The sequence below is a fragment of the Pangasianodon hypophthalmus genome, chromosome 15, assembly GCF_027358585.1.
Source record: "Pangasianodon hypophthalmus isolate fPanHyp1 chromosome 15, fPanHyp1.pri, whole genome shotgun sequence".
Lineage (NCBI taxonomy): Eukaryota > Metazoa > Chordata > Actinopteri > Siluriformes > Pangasiidae > Pangasianodon > Pangasianodon hypophthalmus.
This window is the reverse complement of record NC_069724.1, coordinates 21,984,742-22,000,697: the sequence shown is the minus strand read 5'-3', so window position 1 is coordinate 22,000,697 and position 15,956 is coordinate 21,984,742. Positions and strand designations below refer to the sequence as shown.

At 38.4% G+C, this 15,956-nt stretch overlaps 1 protein-coding gene across 1 annotated transcript; it reads right to left on the bottom strand.

Moving 5' to 3' along the window:
- Positions 1-4,876: 4,876 nt before the first annotated feature.
- On the bottom strand, positions 4,877-12,798 carry barhl1b (BarH-like homeobox 1b). The gene is made up of 3 exons (XM_026928691.3): positions 11,456-12,798; positions 9,049-9,271; positions 4,877-6,894 (listed from the first exon to the last, which is right to left on the bottom strand). Exons 1-3 carry the CDS (start codon positions 11,949-11,951, stop codon positions 6,576-6,578), a joined length of 1,038 nt encoding a protein of 345 aa, XP_026784492.1. The 5' UTR covers positions 11,952-12,798; the 3' UTR covers positions 4,877-6,575.
- Between the last annotated feature and the right edge of the window lie 3,158 nt (positions 12,799-15,956).

Below are 15,956 nucleotides of genomic sequence, written 5' to 3'. Positions count from 1 at the left end.
CAGCGGGCGTCCCTGACTCTGCTGCCCAGTCCCTGTCCCAGTTATCCACAACTGCTTTGGATACACATTTGCTCTTTCAAAATTGTCTGGATATTAACAGAAAACAGAAAGCTTGTTTAAAATAATGTCACAATGAGCTGTGCTTCAAATAATCTCACAATGAGGTCATAATAAGATTATTATTATTATTATTATTATTATTATTTTCACTATATACAATTATTAATGAAAATTCTTTTGTTTAAAAATATGTTGTTTTTTTTTCTTTCACTGTAAACTAACATCTTCATCTGTATTAAAAGAAAAATTAGATTGGAAAAAAACAGTTTCTTGTAAATATTTTGGCACGGATAATATTGTCCTTACAACTTTTTTGCACATTGAACTGTCCTTTTTTTTTTTTAAAAAAAAAAAAATCTATTTCTATTTGCTTCTATAGAGGAGACTTTATTAGTGGAAAAAGTCTCAGGAGAGAGAAAACAGACGCCTCCATAACAATGCAAATTGGACTTTGATCGACTCTTTAATTCCATCCGACTGCTGTTTTGTTGGTCTTTTTTTATTTATTCTGAGTCAATGAGCTTTAATGAGAGCCCCTGATCCTGCGCCTCTATGCTCCGTGGTCGTGTTTGGTGTTTTGCCGGGAGCTTAGCGACGCTCTGGCCGCACTTCATTAACCCTGAGCCGGCCACAATCCGCCCTGAGAGCCGCGGGGATTTACTGCCGTCCTTTCACATGCAAAAGAACAATCTCAGAGCCTTTTAACAAGAGCAGAGAGCGCCTTTTCTCCGCAATCAGCTGCGCACTTCGCAAGAATAACCCCTTTTCATTAATGCTGAAGAGGTATTTGCCTTTCTTGGGAGGGAGCACAAATCCGTGTGATTGTGATTATTTCCAAATCTGTCTGAGCAACCAGCTTGTTTGTTATTAATTTATGATAACACAGTTTTAGGTTACAGATTTACAGATTCGACAAAAATCCGTGTTCAGATCACCTTTACATTTTTACCATTTAGTGTATAATATCTGCTTTGTTGAATTTACATTTACATCTACATACATTACATACATCTGAACCATCAATCAGAGTTCTTCAAGCATTCTTTGTGTGTAATTTAGTTTTTTTTAAACTTCCTATGGGTTTTAGCTTGAAACCCTTTCTAACAGGGATATACTGTATACAGCCTTTAAGAGTTTTCTTAAAGAAAAGTCACATAATCACGTGATTCCCATGTGCGTTTTACACGTGTTCATGTTTCACATGTAGTGCATGTGTTTTTATTTTTATCAGATGTGAGTTTTGCACAAATCATTTATAAAGTAGTTTAATTTTTCAGATTTTCACACATGAATAATGATTTTTTCATATGTGACCCATAGCCTATTTTTCACATGATGTGTTTACTGGTGTTTACTACTGCTTTTAATTTTACTTTAAAAACAAAATGGAAGAAGTTGAAAAGAAAAGAAAATGAAAAGATCTTTTAAGAGTCCTTTGGGTTGTCTTACTGCTGGAACTCTTTGTAGTATCTCCAGGAATCTTACTGTAAAGATTTTAAAATATTATTGGTTTCTTAAAACAATTAGCAATGTGTTAAGATCGATGCTTACTTAAAAAATAAACTAAATATCATAAAACTATCACTGACTGCCCAATTAACTTCCAGGGCTGTGTTTCTAAAAAATATCAGCATACAGATAGATTAAACTACTTATAAACAAAGACTTCTAAAAATATTTTTCAGCAGCAAGCTAACTGGCCAAAACAGACGTTAGCAAACCGCTAGCCGATCAGTAGACTAGTCTAATAATGCTAATGCTACATTCATGTGCGGGATACATTATCGTAAATATGGGTTCCCAACTTAAAAGCTGTACATAAACTCTTCCTAAATAATTTTGTATCAAGTTCAGGTTTGGTATGGACCTCAAACTGACGCTGGGCCAGCAGTGCTGACAGACTTTCAGCCACCTTTAAGTCCACCTTGCCAATGTTGGCCCAAATTTGGCACGGTTGTTGCCAACATAGCCACACAAAATGAACGCTGGGTCAACGTCAGTTTGATACCTGGGTAGGAAATTATTTGACTAAGCATCTTACATCTTACTTTTAGTGGTCACCAATGAAGGGATGGATATTGTAATATATTTGAAAATGTTGCTAATATTAGCTATGTAGCAATAGCAATATTAGCAATAACAGTATTTCCAATACCATGACTAGGACTGTCTGTTTAGAGCAGAATTGTAGCAAAAATTAAATGTAACTGAATCTTGAATTTTACATTTTTACAGAAGCAAAGGAGAAAAATAAAATGGCAAAAGAAAAAATCTGACACAAGAAAGGGGTAGCTACTAGCTAAAGTGCAGTGAACCCAAATGATTCCTTGTGGTTACTTGTGAAGTGATAAACACGCCGCGCACTTGAACGCAGCATAAGTTAGCACTGTGGGATTTTCTGCTACAGCCGCTCTGACATGTGCGATACGAGACAAACCCCGTTATCGACTTTCAATTAAAAGCCATTACAGACTTTTGTCTAATCGTTAATGTCCCATTCAGAGAGTGAACTCCCCCTAAAAACACACTCCTGTCCCGAGCTTCATGGAGCGAGTGATCTTTGGCCCGGTTTAAAGCGAGTCCAGGCCGCCGCTCAGCAGATGTCCCGGCGGCCGGTGACCAGCTGTTGGAGTCGGTTGGCAGAGGAGCAGACAAGCGACACACTCTCTGAAGGGAAAAAACAGAAAGGTGGGGGTGGAAACAATCCATTTTCCAAATGGGATCATTTAGGGCACTTAAACAATTACACACTTTGGTGAACATTAATATTTCACGTATCGCATATTGTTTATGGACACGCTGAATGAAAACAGTGAAGCGCGGTGGTGCAAAAAACACACACTAACTGGATACTTGTCACAATTCTATACAATAGACAACGTGCGTGTGTGTGTGTGTGTGTGTGTGTGTGTGTGAGTAAGTGTATGTGTGTATGTGTTGTGCATGCGTATGTGTGAAATAGAGAGAGAGTGCATGTGTTAGCGAGTGTGTGTGTGTGTCTCTGTGTGAGTGTTTGTGAGTGAGTGTGAGTGTGTGTGTCTGTGTGTGTGTGTGTGTCTGTGAGTGAGAGAGAGTGAGTGTGTGTCTGTGTGTGTGAGTGAGTGAGTGAGTGTGCGTCAGTGTGTGTGTGTGTGTGTGTGTGTGTGTGTGTGTTCTCTCCATTTGCCTACCGTGAATCCTTTACAGAAAAGTCGCATGAACTTCACAGGTGAATAATGTCATGATTCACTTGAATTTACACGTGTGTGTGTTTTTTTAAAGACAATTCATATGCAGTGTTTAACACATTTTTCACACGTAGTGCATGGCGCGCGCGCGTGTGTGTGCGTGTGTGAGTGTATTTTCACGTGATTCATTTATTTTCACGTTATTTTTCCCCTCATATGTTTTATTTTCTTTACACTTGAATTTTATTTAATTTCACGTGATCTATTTTCACATTATTCATTCATTACTTTCACATTTAGGACACGTGGTTGCACATTTCTTGAATAATGAATAATGAATAATTATTTTTCATATGTGATCCCATATTGTTCCCATGATGTCACGTGTTTAAGTGAGGATTCAACAACAAGTGCAATAGCAGGTCGTTTGTCACGTGATCACACATTACCCAGAGAGTCACGTGTGAAAAACTTATGATTACATGTGAAGTGTGATTTTTCTGTGACTTTGTCGCAATAGGCAGTGTGTGTGTGTGTGTGCGTGTGTGTGTGTGTGTGCGCGTGTGTGTGTGTGTGTGTGTGCGCGTGTGCGCGCGCTTGTGTCCACTCCATTACCCCACTGTGAATGCCAGTTTGTAATCCATTTCCCGTTTTTACAGGCGCAATCTGGATCAGCACTTCATACCCCGCTCACACTGTGCTATTCCCGGCGTGTGATTAAAGTGATATTTGTGCTATAATCTATTAATAAGAGATGGTCTATGGCAGAATTAAGTTTCTCCGCTTGAGTTTGGATGTGTAAAGCCTCTGCAGGCGTCTCTGAAAGGTTAAAGTTTCCTTCTTATTAACCTTTTTTTGGAGGAGGTTTGACAAATTAAATCCACGATGCTAACCAAATAGTGCAGCCTGTGAGCAAAGTGTCTGACAGTCGTATTTAAATTTATTCAAACACATTTTTTCCACTAATAGATTTTCCCAAGTGTAATTTCGTGATATGACTTGCAGCGAATTTTGGTTTTTGTTGTTGTTGTGGAAGAAATCATAAAAATTTCTGACAGTTCTGTTGTCTTGCTGCTAAACATATATCCATAAAATATGATAAAATCCAGTAAAATTGTTGAAGTTGTTTATTTTACATGGCTTCCCCCCTTTTCTTTATAGCATCCACTTTTAATCTATTTCTCCTTCACTAGAATGCATTAACCTTATGAGCCGACATTTGATTTTTTTTAAATTAAATTAAATTTTATTTATTTAGGAATTTATTTTAAGTAATGTGTCAATTATTTCATGCCTATAACACACGATGACAGCTGGAACATGTTTAAAATATCTGAGATTTTGCAGACATTAGGAATAAAAGATCAGTTACCCTGAGAATAGCTGTCAAGTTTATCTGCTTGGGAGATCAGCCAATTAATTAAGAGTAATCATAACTGTAGGATCATCCAATTAATTAAGAAATCATTCAATTAATTAAGATAGATCAAAGGTAATTTCAGGGCTAAACCGTAAGATTGTCCTACAGTTTGAATTCACCCTACAGAACAACTCAGAAAATTAAATCAGCAAACATCTACTGTTGAACGAGTGCTTAAAGCATTTCAAGTCCAAATGAAAAAAAAAAAACATTATTGTGAGTGCTAATTAAATAATGTACGATTTAATTGAACACGTAAAGGTAAAGGTTTGTTCACTTCCCACGTTTCCACATCATATAATTTAGTGAAAGATCTTTATTTGCACATTTATAAAAGTAATTCTCCTTATTACCTCAAGCCTCCCCATCCCTGTGCATTCAGCAGCTATAAGAGTTTTTTTTTTTTTTTTTAAACCCCAAAAATTCATACCACTATAAGCACAAAGGAGGAGGGCTAAAGACAAGAATCACTGCACAAATCAATATTCTCAATATACACCTTCACCAAAGAAAGAATAACAACGGCTCTATACAGAATTAATGCACAATATCTGCTCTAACACATCAGGTTAGGGTTAAAACTGGCAAAAAATAAAAAGGAAAAAAATAAAATAAAATCGCAGCCTATTATTTAACGTGACATTCATCACAACTCGTAAGCAACGTGACATTTTGTGGGGCTTTTACGTGTCACGAATATTGTTTAATCCCAGACAGGTTTGAAGCAGGGTTGCCAGATGAATCCATTCCACTCAATGTGGAGTATTTTCTCATTTCTTTGGGCTGGGAAACCTGGACGAGGCATACTTCAGTCACATTTGGTGAGTACATTGAGTTGATTTATAGGCTAATGAATTGGGACGAGTTTAAAAGAGTGGGATGTAAACAGTGATTACAATCTGGCAACCCTAAGCTTTAAATATGGCAGCAATTCAGAGTTAGTTCCATTTCATATGGCAAAATATTATTTTTGAAATAGACCTGTTTTTTGTTTTTGTTTTTTTTTTTATATCTAAAAGGTTTCTGAGCACAAATGTTCTTCACAACTGATTTCATCTTTTCCATCCACTTCAGTACATTCTGTCTTTACATTTATAGCCGCTGGGGGAAAAAAAACAGAAAAGGGGTGTTTTTACTGGACTTGGATATTCTTTGATTCTGCTGAAATCCATGAGAATTATTACATGAAGGCGTTTTCATTTTTATGGACGTGTCCTTGAACATCTTCGCCTGGAAGAAGACTTAAAAAGGAATAAATAAAATAAAAACCTATATGAAAACCTAGATTTGCTGTTGACCCAAATATTCCTATTTACACGAATCTTATACGTTTAATTTTTTACAGTTGAAAGAAAAAAAAGAAAAGAAATGAGAACTGCTTTTCGTCTGTTGTGTTTTTTTGTCTCGATAATCAAGAGATTTTTTAAAAATTTAACACAGGGGCTATTACTATAATCATAACTATATCTATCACTGCCCATAATAATAATAATAATAATAATAATAATAATAATAATAGCCCATCATGTGGTTTGTTCTTTTTTTTTTTTTTTTTGTTATTATTGCGTCCTTTAGAAACATTTCTGAAACATTTCTTTTTTTTTCTGAACATAAATGATAACAAACAATAATCCTATATAAATATATAAGTTAAATACAAAAAAGGGCATAAATAATTACATAAATTATGACTAATAGCGGTAACAATATCATCAACTTAGAGTTTGCTTCTTCATTTAAGAAGCATATATATTGGCTTTATGATATAATATATATTCTCGATCCTTTAGTCAACAGTAAGGTTGAAGTCCAGAGCTGCCAGGTGTGTGTGTGTGTGTGTGTATGTGTGTTTGTATGTGTGTGTCTTAATAAGTATAGACCAAGTTTCCAGTCAATGGTCTTAAGAGTAAAGTCCGAGCCGGGAGAGCTCATCGTGGTGGGGTGGGTCTGGGCAGTACCACCCCGGGCAGCGGGGGGAGAGGCGGCGGAGGCTCGTGTCCGCCCTGCAGCCCGTGCAGGAGAATCCGCGGTACGAGCGGCGGCCGCTGCAGAGCCGCAGGAGCAGCGGGGGGAGGAGCTCCGGCGCCCCGGCACAGGTAGGACAGCGCGGCCGCTCCGGGGTCCAGACCCGACACCAGCCCTTGCGGGTAGAAATACGGCGACGGAAACATCCTCTGTAGGGCCGAGTAGTTCCCGGCTTCCGCTAAGAGTTCCAGTCCCACCGCCGTCTGCCTCTTCCACTTCGTCCTTTTTAATGATCATTTTAAAAAGAGAAAGACAGGAGATGGAACAGAGGTTAAGCAGCACGTAAACCCATGTGAAGAATATTAAGAAATGAAATAGCTAGTAGGCCGACTTTAAGTAAAAAGTGTGACTAGTTACTAAAGTGCCAAACTGCGCCTTTACTGGGGTGGAACCATCAAGGGGACATATCTTCTACCTGTAGGATTTTTACACCACATAGGAAGTGCATGTGGTGTACCTTCAAAAGTAAACATATAAAGATCTCGAAGTGGTCTTTAAATGATTTGCAAACGCAAAATAAAAAATCCTAAAGGTATAAAAGACGCACCCTGGATGATACGACCCCAGCGAAGGGAAAAGAACAGTTTGGTACTTTAGTACATTTTTGAGAGATCATGGTCATTGCACAAGGCACAAATGTAGCCTAATAAATGTGCTGTTTCTGTTAGTTTCACCCCAGGAAGTCTTCAGCTCCAAAGCTAGCCTGTGCTGTTTAGCAAAGCTATTGTGTATGTAAAAAAAGAAGAAGAAGAAAAAAAAAACAGATGCTTTTATTATCACCTAAACCAAGACCATGGCTGTCAAACCTGTGTAACTGTAGAGTACAGGACAAAAGGCCCACCTCCAAGAAAAATGTGTGACATCACTAATAAATGTTTCAGACACACATGTAACACACAAATTGTACACAGTGAACAAAGTTGTTAGGTAATGTTCTCCAAAAGGTGCAGTTTCTGGCTATCAATCACACACAAGGCTATTTTGTGTATAATATTAAATAGGCTTTAGGTGCACGTGAAGCATATTCACAAAGATATTTCTACTTTTAGAAATTAAAGGAAAAGAAAAATAGCAAGTAACCATGCAGCTTATTTTGTAAATCTGAGAACAACATTTGTGAATCAAAGTCTTGATAAAAGGGGGATTTTTTTAATGACAAACAGCAATAGCCAAAATCCTTAAAAAGTTTATAAATAGCTGGGTCAGTCACTAGAAAGTTTATTTTATATAAAAAATGACAGCAAACGTATTGGTCTCGTATCACAACGCAAACCTAAGGCTTTTTTTCTTTCTGTAAATCACAGGAAGTGTGTGATAGTGTGTAACAGGCAACACAGAAGCATACTTGTGCTTTCACCCAGTCCATGTTCATATCCTAGGACGCAACTGAATTTCTTTTTAAAATGACTAATTTAATTCTATTAAATTCTATTATTATTAATAGGATAGAATAGCAGGAGAAAACAGTTATGATTTTTGCCCTTCACATCTGAGTGATCTGTATAAATGTGAACTTGGCAGGCAGAAGTGAACCCCGCCTCTCCATATGCTGCATTGGATGTAAACTGAAAGTTAATAATTAATTAAAAAAATAGAAATATTAAAAATTAACTATCGCCTAATGTAAATGTACGATGTAAATTAGAGAAATAAAAAACTGTTTGGGGTTAATGTGTTGGTGTAGACCTATTTTGCGATTGTAAGGACAAAAAAAAGCCACATTTGCCAGTAAATAATTAATAATTAGTAATTATAATAGCCTAATTGTCTGACTATTAAGCTGGATTTCTTAATAATTTATGGATTCACCAATTTATAATTCATTCTTAACCGTGTGGTGTTTTTGCATTGATTTTATTTATTATGACTATTATTTAGCTAGACGGAAACCGGAAATCTAAATTTGCCAGTGTCTATCTATCTATCTATCTATCTATCTATCTATCTATCTATCCATCTATCTATCTGCGTAAATCGAAAGGTAAATTTTTAAAAAGCACAATTTAACACAAACTAACACAAATGCCATGAGCAATTAAAGGTCTTTCTTTCTTTCATTTCCCCCCTAGTTAATCTCTCCATTATTTGTGCTGAAGTCACCAGAGAAGAGTATTTTTATGTCATCAATCCATTTCTGCAATATTAGAAATATCATTAATCACCTGACTTTCTGGAATCAATCACGCGGAAATCTATCTATCTATCTATCTATCTATCTATCTATCTAATATGTTGCGAGAGTCTCATGTTACAGTATGTCTTAAATAAGCAGCATTTTTCCCAGTGCACGAACTTTAGAGAATTTTGCCACGGGTGTAAACAGGAAATAGGAACCTGTGTAGTGCGATGTGGCCCTGTAACCCAGCAGGTCCTCACCTCCTGTTTTGGTACCAGGTCTTCACCTGCGTGTCGGTGAGGTTGAGAGAGGCCGCGAGCTCCATGCGGTCCTGCACGCTCAGGTACTTCTGGCGCTCAAAGCTGCGCTCGAGCTGCGCGAGCTGGTGGTCGGTGAAGGCGGTGCGCGCTTTCCGCGGCTTCTTCAGTCGCACCTGCGGGCTGTCTCTGCTGCTGGAAATCTCCCTGTCTCCTTCTTCCTTCACTGAGGACAAAAAAGAAGGAGAGAGCAGCGCGTGTGAGTGGAGAAAGGAGCGAGAAAAAAGGGCATAAAGAAAATACAAATTATTGACGAAAACACGTATAACTGCTTTTTGGAAAACGCGTAGCCTGTTTTCCTAGTTGCTGCACTCTCAGAACATTCTTGTTGCTGCTGTAGCAGCAGTAAGGATGCATGCTTTGTGCCTTTTGTGTGTATATTTTACCTGGAAGCCTTTAAAAATAATTTAAAGCACGTGATTAAACATTAAATACAACTACTCTAAAAGATACACCAGATGCACTACATACTGAAACTACAGAACATGCACTTTTCATGGTGTCACCCCAGCGACAAGGAAAAGTACAATTTATACCTGCATTTGAGAGTGTAGCCTCAAAGATGATAAAAAAAAATCATGTTCACTGCATATACAATAAAATATTATTTGTCTTTAGAAACATAAATAATGCAGGTTTTATAAGAGTGTAAGGACTGTACAGGGTGGAGCTCTGTTGGATAATTTGACAAAAAATGTATTGCTGACAAAAAGAAGGCCTCGTAAAACTTTTCTCCACAAGACACAGGTTTATTTATTTTTGCATTTAAAAAAATCCTATTTTCCCTGGATTTCTGTGATACACTCCGGATCCACTGCGACCCTGAGCAGGATAAAGCACTTTCTGAAGATGCATGAAAAAAAAATCAGTTCTAATTTAATTTTAATTTTACCTTTCTCTTTCTGTTAACCTAGAGAGATAAGAGAGCCTTCTTTCTAAGCCCATACAGAGCAAGGGACACGGTGCAGAGATCAGCGCGTCTCTGAAGGAGCACAATAATCCGGCTAATTGAGCCACAAGGGGACGGCGAGCTTTCAGCCGAGACTCGGAGAGAAACTTCACACAGATCTATAAAGAGCTCACCGTTACAAATCTGATTAACACTGGGACAAATTACACCAAAAATCAGCTCTGAAATCAAAGCAGCGCGCGCGCACACGCACGCACGCACACACAGACACACACACACATACACACACACTTTACAAGCATCACGGCTTTGATACATAGAGCACTGCACCCTATGTCGAAATTCAGTTTGTCTGTAATAACATAGGAAGTGATGTGTAGAGTGGTGTGTGTGTGTGTGTGTGTGTGTGTGTGGTCATTATGTTGGTATTTATATTATTATAGCACAGGAGTGGCGTAGTCAAATAATACTAATACTACTACTACTAATAATAATAACAACAACAACAAAAACAATAATAATATTAATACTACTACTACTACTAATAATAATAATATTCAACGCCTATGATGATGAGGAGGAGGAGGAATAGAAAAGTAAAATTTTTAAAAATACAATTTTAGAAGTTTGATGTTAAATCTGACAGCTGAATGATTTTTTTTTTTTTTTTTTTTTTTTTTGATATTAGGATTTATCAGTCATATATGATAAATCCTAATATCATAGCAAATACCAGCAAGGCAGCAGACAGGTGTGTTTTATCCCTTACAAGCTCACTATTTTTTTTTTCACTTGTCAACACATGTACTACTAATGAATAAAAAAAAATAAGTAAACCATGTATTATTATCCACAGTCAGGACACTGATACTGATATTAATATTCTGTGGTGTACATTTCAGGTTAACACTGTAAAGTGCGCCTTTTTATTTTTAAAATGCAATTATTATCTAAATAAAACCTTTTATGTACAATTTACAGAAATTACTATTTGGGCTAAACTGAAGCTCTTCTTCGAGATTATTTGCAGAAGAATAAAATGCAGAAGAAATTGCATGTTAAAGGTGTTTATGAGATTTATGAGATTTCGTTTACAGACTTGCAGCGTCATCTGAGTAAAACTCTTTTATAGCTGCTCTGGAGAAAACGGGCCATGTGATAAAAATGAACTGATGCTCGAAAAATGTTTGATTTTAAAACTCGAGGAGAGCACAGGAAAAAAAAACATGATTTTGTCTTAAAAAGTCAGGAAAGCAGCTAAGGAACCAGGGTGCCTCAACTTTTTTTTTTCATTATTATTTTCAGTTAATTGAAACTTAGATTTTTTTTAAAACTCAGATTAAAAAATCAGCATGTTGCATGGGAGATTATTCGACACCAGAGAAAGTTTCGTAGAACTTTTCTTAGAGGTCTAAATATGTGCTAAAATTTTCCCTTTACCTTTGTTGTATTCTCCATCTGAAGAGGAGTTGCTGTGGATTTTCTCGATGAACTCGTCCGCCACTTTAGACGCTAACCGGCTCGCCTCGTGCGTCGGTTGCCCGTTGCTGGAATACGGGGCGCACGCGGCCAGCGGCTTGCAGTCGGCCAGGATGTCTCTGATCAGGAAGGAGGAGGTGACGGTGCGCGGCTGGGGCGCGGCGGACACCGGGCCGTGGTGCGTGTGGGACGGCAGCGCGAGCGCGCGGCCTCGCCTCTGCTCGTGCGCCTCGCGCTCCTCGTCTTCCTCGCGCTCCTCGCGCCTCGGCGACGGCGGGCTCGAGCACACGCTCTCCGCGTCCGACGCGGCGCTGAACTCCGGCGGAGACCGGCATTCTCCTTCCAAGCCGCCGTTACCCTTGGCGACGACCACCACCGGACTTCCGGGTCTGTGGGACAGCAGAGAGTCGATGCCAAAGCCGGAGCCGGAGCACGAGCCGTGGGTGGACGCCTCCATCGGGGAAAAAAGAGCGCTTCCTCCCGGGCCAGAGCTTCAAACTCTCATTTGGGTTCGGCCAAGTTCGACTCACAAAACTGCGACAATCACAGCCTATCCAGTAGGAACATCCAACAGAGCTTCGGAGATATTCATCCAATGTCTGAGAAAGTTTCTTCTTTCTTCAGGACGACTGAAATTGGAAACAATCTCCACTTCCCCTTTTCTCTCTTTCTCTCTCTCTCTCTCTGTCTCTCTGTCTATTTTTTTTTTTTTAAACCTCGATTCTACAAAAATAAACAAAGCCTAAATATGTCAGCAATTTGTAATTGATTTTCTGAATCTTGTTAAACCATCTATAAAATAATAATAATTAGAAGAAGAAGAAGAAGAAGAAGAAGAAGAATACTCGCCGACGGTGACTTTAAATTGTTATTAAGATCATTTTGAACTAAATCATTGTGCGGTAACACACACTTCTGCGTTAAGGCTACAGCAAAGTGTAAGTAGAATATGGTGCTGCAGTGTAAAAGCTGAGCTGAAGCAGTTTCAGCACCAAGGACAGGAGCACAAACCCCGAGCTGCGGTCAGAGAGACAGACGAGGTGAATATATTGCTGAAAATGTTCATCAGCACCCTACAGAGGAAGCTGCAGTGGCGATCCTCGCTGCTCAAACTGATAAAACCGGGCGATGCAAAATCGTTGGAGGGTTGAGAGAGAGAGAGAGAGAGAGAGAGAGAGAGAGAAAGAAAGGATGCAGTTGGCGAAATGAGCGCAGGTTAAATAGACTCATCGAACAGTGAAGGCGCACACACGCACGACGGTGGAAAAAAGCCTTTTAAAATAAAGTTGTTGGAAAACTAAGGTGCTTTTAGGAGTTTTTAAGGGCGCCCCATGCACGTGAGTCCCCAGCGGCGCGATTCTATTGGCTGAGGGTCTGTTTTGGGGTGTCGACCGGACACACACACACACACACACACACACCCCACCCTCACACTCTCACACACCCACGACTCTCACTTTGATGAGAAAGAGACACTGAATTCATTAGGAGACTCGGATCCAACTGTTTACAGGCCATTTTCACACACTGTTTGCTTTCATTACATCATTGATGAGGCCTATAATGGGGTTATTATGAGGAGCGGGGAGGTCTTTCTCTCTTTCCCTCTCCTTTTTCTCTCTGCACTCCTCCAAGCCCATGTTCAAGACCAAACCTGAGCCATTTCCTCACACACTCCAGCCATATTTCCGCTTCTATTCTGCTCTTTTCAGAGACTGCATTATGATAACACAACACTGTACTGAATAATAAAACAAAATGAATTAGACTGAAGTCGTGCCAAACACGTCGGATGTTTCCTCTTTCATTTAGAAACAGTCAAATGATTTGCCATTGTGTTTTATGCCTTTACTTACTCTAGTAGATTTTATATATATACATATATATATATATATTTTTTTCTTTTCACACACAATGCTGGCACATTGGTTTTTGGTACAACAATAAATATACAATAAACAACAATATAATGTTTGATTTTATTCATTTAAATAAACAAGTAAAAAATTAATAAAGAATATATTTATTTTTTGTATTATATTACCAATTTAACCACCTTGTTTGCTGGCACAACAATAAAATATAGAATTTTTATTCTATATAGACTTTAAATACATACATACATACATACATAATTATTGTAATAATATTCTATTTTATCAAATTAAGCACTTTGGTATGATAATAAAATGTTGAATTTTATTGAATTAAACAACCAAACAAACATATACAGATAGATAGATTTAAATAATAGTAGCTTGAACAGCAAAAATTTTAACATCAACAATTATTCCCCAAGAACTGTATTATAACAACAATATATATTCTTCTTCTTCTTCTTAGTAGTAGTAGTAGTAGTAGTAGTAGTAGCAGCAATAGCTGTTGTATTAAATATTCTAATATTTAAGCTGCATTTAGACATTTTAGCACTATGAATTAGATATTTATATTTAGGTTCTATTATATTTTTGCACTTTTTCAACTGAATATCCAGTCCATCTTATGCACCTACTCTTTATTTAACCCCTTCTTCTATTTCGATTTTTTTTAAATGAACAAAACCTGATTATCTCACAGCCGTGGCGTTTAAGCTCCTTTAACTCGAGCCCAACTTTAATGTATTCAATGTTAATGAGCAATAATGGGACGACAGCGTGACCTAAAACTCTCAGCCACGCATAACGCTGCTGGACACGTCCCAAACCGCATGCCACACACTACTGCACTACACAGTACGCTCCTGATGGTCACTATGGTAACCTAAGGTGGCACACTATTTTGACATACTATTTAGTGCCTTAGTGTGCAGTTTCAGAATGAGCTTCTATCGTCCCCCCTTTCACGTCTTTCTCCGAGCCAGTTTAGCCCCTGGTGACTTTTCGACATGTCCCAATAATAACAGTGTGTAGAGCCCCCGGTTCCCCCCCGCGCGCAGGGCAGATTGGAGGCGCTGCTCGGTGGCTCGCGCGCAGCGGCAGGTTGGTGACTTGGCTCTGTGCTCCCAGGGGCTCCGCGCGCGCGGCTACAAGCTGTCACAGTGAGGCGGGGTATACACACACACACACACACACACACACACACACACTGAGTTTATTTTAGAACTTGAGATCTTCATGAAAGCCTGCAGAGATACATTAAACTCTCCAGTGCTAATGAAATCAAATAAGAATTCAGTAAACACAGATTAATGCAGCAATAAATGAAATAGGACAAATAATAAAGTATATACAGTGGATATAAAAAGTCTACACACCCCTGTTAAAATTACAGGTTTCTGTGAGGTAAAAAAACAAACAAACAAAAAAAAAAAAAACAAGATAAATCATGTCAGTTCTTTTTCCACCGTTTTACAACCAACAACATTCAAGAAAAAGAAACAGAAAAGTTTTAGGGGAAAAAAAGGATAAAGAAAAAAAAACTTATAATAATCTGGTTGCACAAGTGTGCACACCCTTTTATAATGGGGCATATGAGTGTGTTTAGAATCAACCAATCACATTCAAACTCATGTTCAAAAGTAATTATCATACTTCTTGGCATCTTAAAGCATGTACGGGATCTCATTGTGGAAAGGTATTGATCAGAATAAGGTTTCAAAAGAATTTCCAAAACATTAGATGTACCATGGAACAATCTGAAGGCCATCATCATCATGCAAATGTGAAGAAAATGGGGCACCAAAGTGACCTTACCAAGACTTCCCTCCAAAACAGAAGAAAGGACAAGATGAAACCTTACCAGGGAGGCTGCCAAGATAACTACGGCAACATCAAAGGAGCTGCAGAAATATCTGGCAAGTACTGGTCACTCTCTGCATGTGATAACATTCTCTTGTATTCTTCACATGTATGGGCTATGGAGTAGGGTGGCTAGACGGAAGCCCTTTCTCACAAAACGTCATTCAATCTCACTTAAATTGCCCCAAAACATGTGGCAAAATGTGTGATGGTGTCATGAGACATAATATTTATAACATTAACATGAAGTATAACATTTTGGGCATAATTCTAAATTATATGTTTGGCGCAAAAACAAGACAGCTTATCACCCAAAGAACACTATACCCTCGGTGAAGCACGGTGGTGGCTGCATCATGCTATGGGGCTACTTCGTTTCAGCTGGGACTGGGGCTCTAGTCAAGATAGAGGGAATTGTAGATAGCTCCAAATACCAATCTATTTTGGTGCAAAATCTGCAGGTCTTGGTTAAACAGCTGAAAATTTCACCTTCCAGCATGACAACAACCCAAAGCACAAATCCAAGTCAACAAAAGAACGGCTTCAGAAGAAGAAGCTCAACATTTGGCCCAATCAGAGCCCAGATCTAAATCCTATCAAAAAATTGTGGAATGACTTGAAGATGTTTTTGCACAGAAGATCCACTGACAAGTTGAAAAATCTGGAGCATTTTTGCAAGGAAGAGTGGGATAAAATTGCCAAATCAAGATGTACTAAGTTGGTAG

Bases quoted from the DNA above. Each gene is read 5' to 3' on its own strand.
- barhl1b (XM_026928691.3), bottom strand. From the start codon at position 11,951: ATGGAGGCGTCCACCCACGGCTCGTGCTCCGGCTCCGGCTTTGGCATC. The intron at 9,272-11,455 runs GTAAAGGGAAAA...TTTTGTCCTCAG, and splicing joins AGATGGAGAATACAACAAAG to TGAAGGAAGAAGGAGACAGG. The intron at 6,895-9,048 runs GTGAGGACCTGC...ATCATTAAAAAG, and splicing joins ACCTGGTACCAAAACAGGAG to GACGAAGTGGAAGAGGCAGA.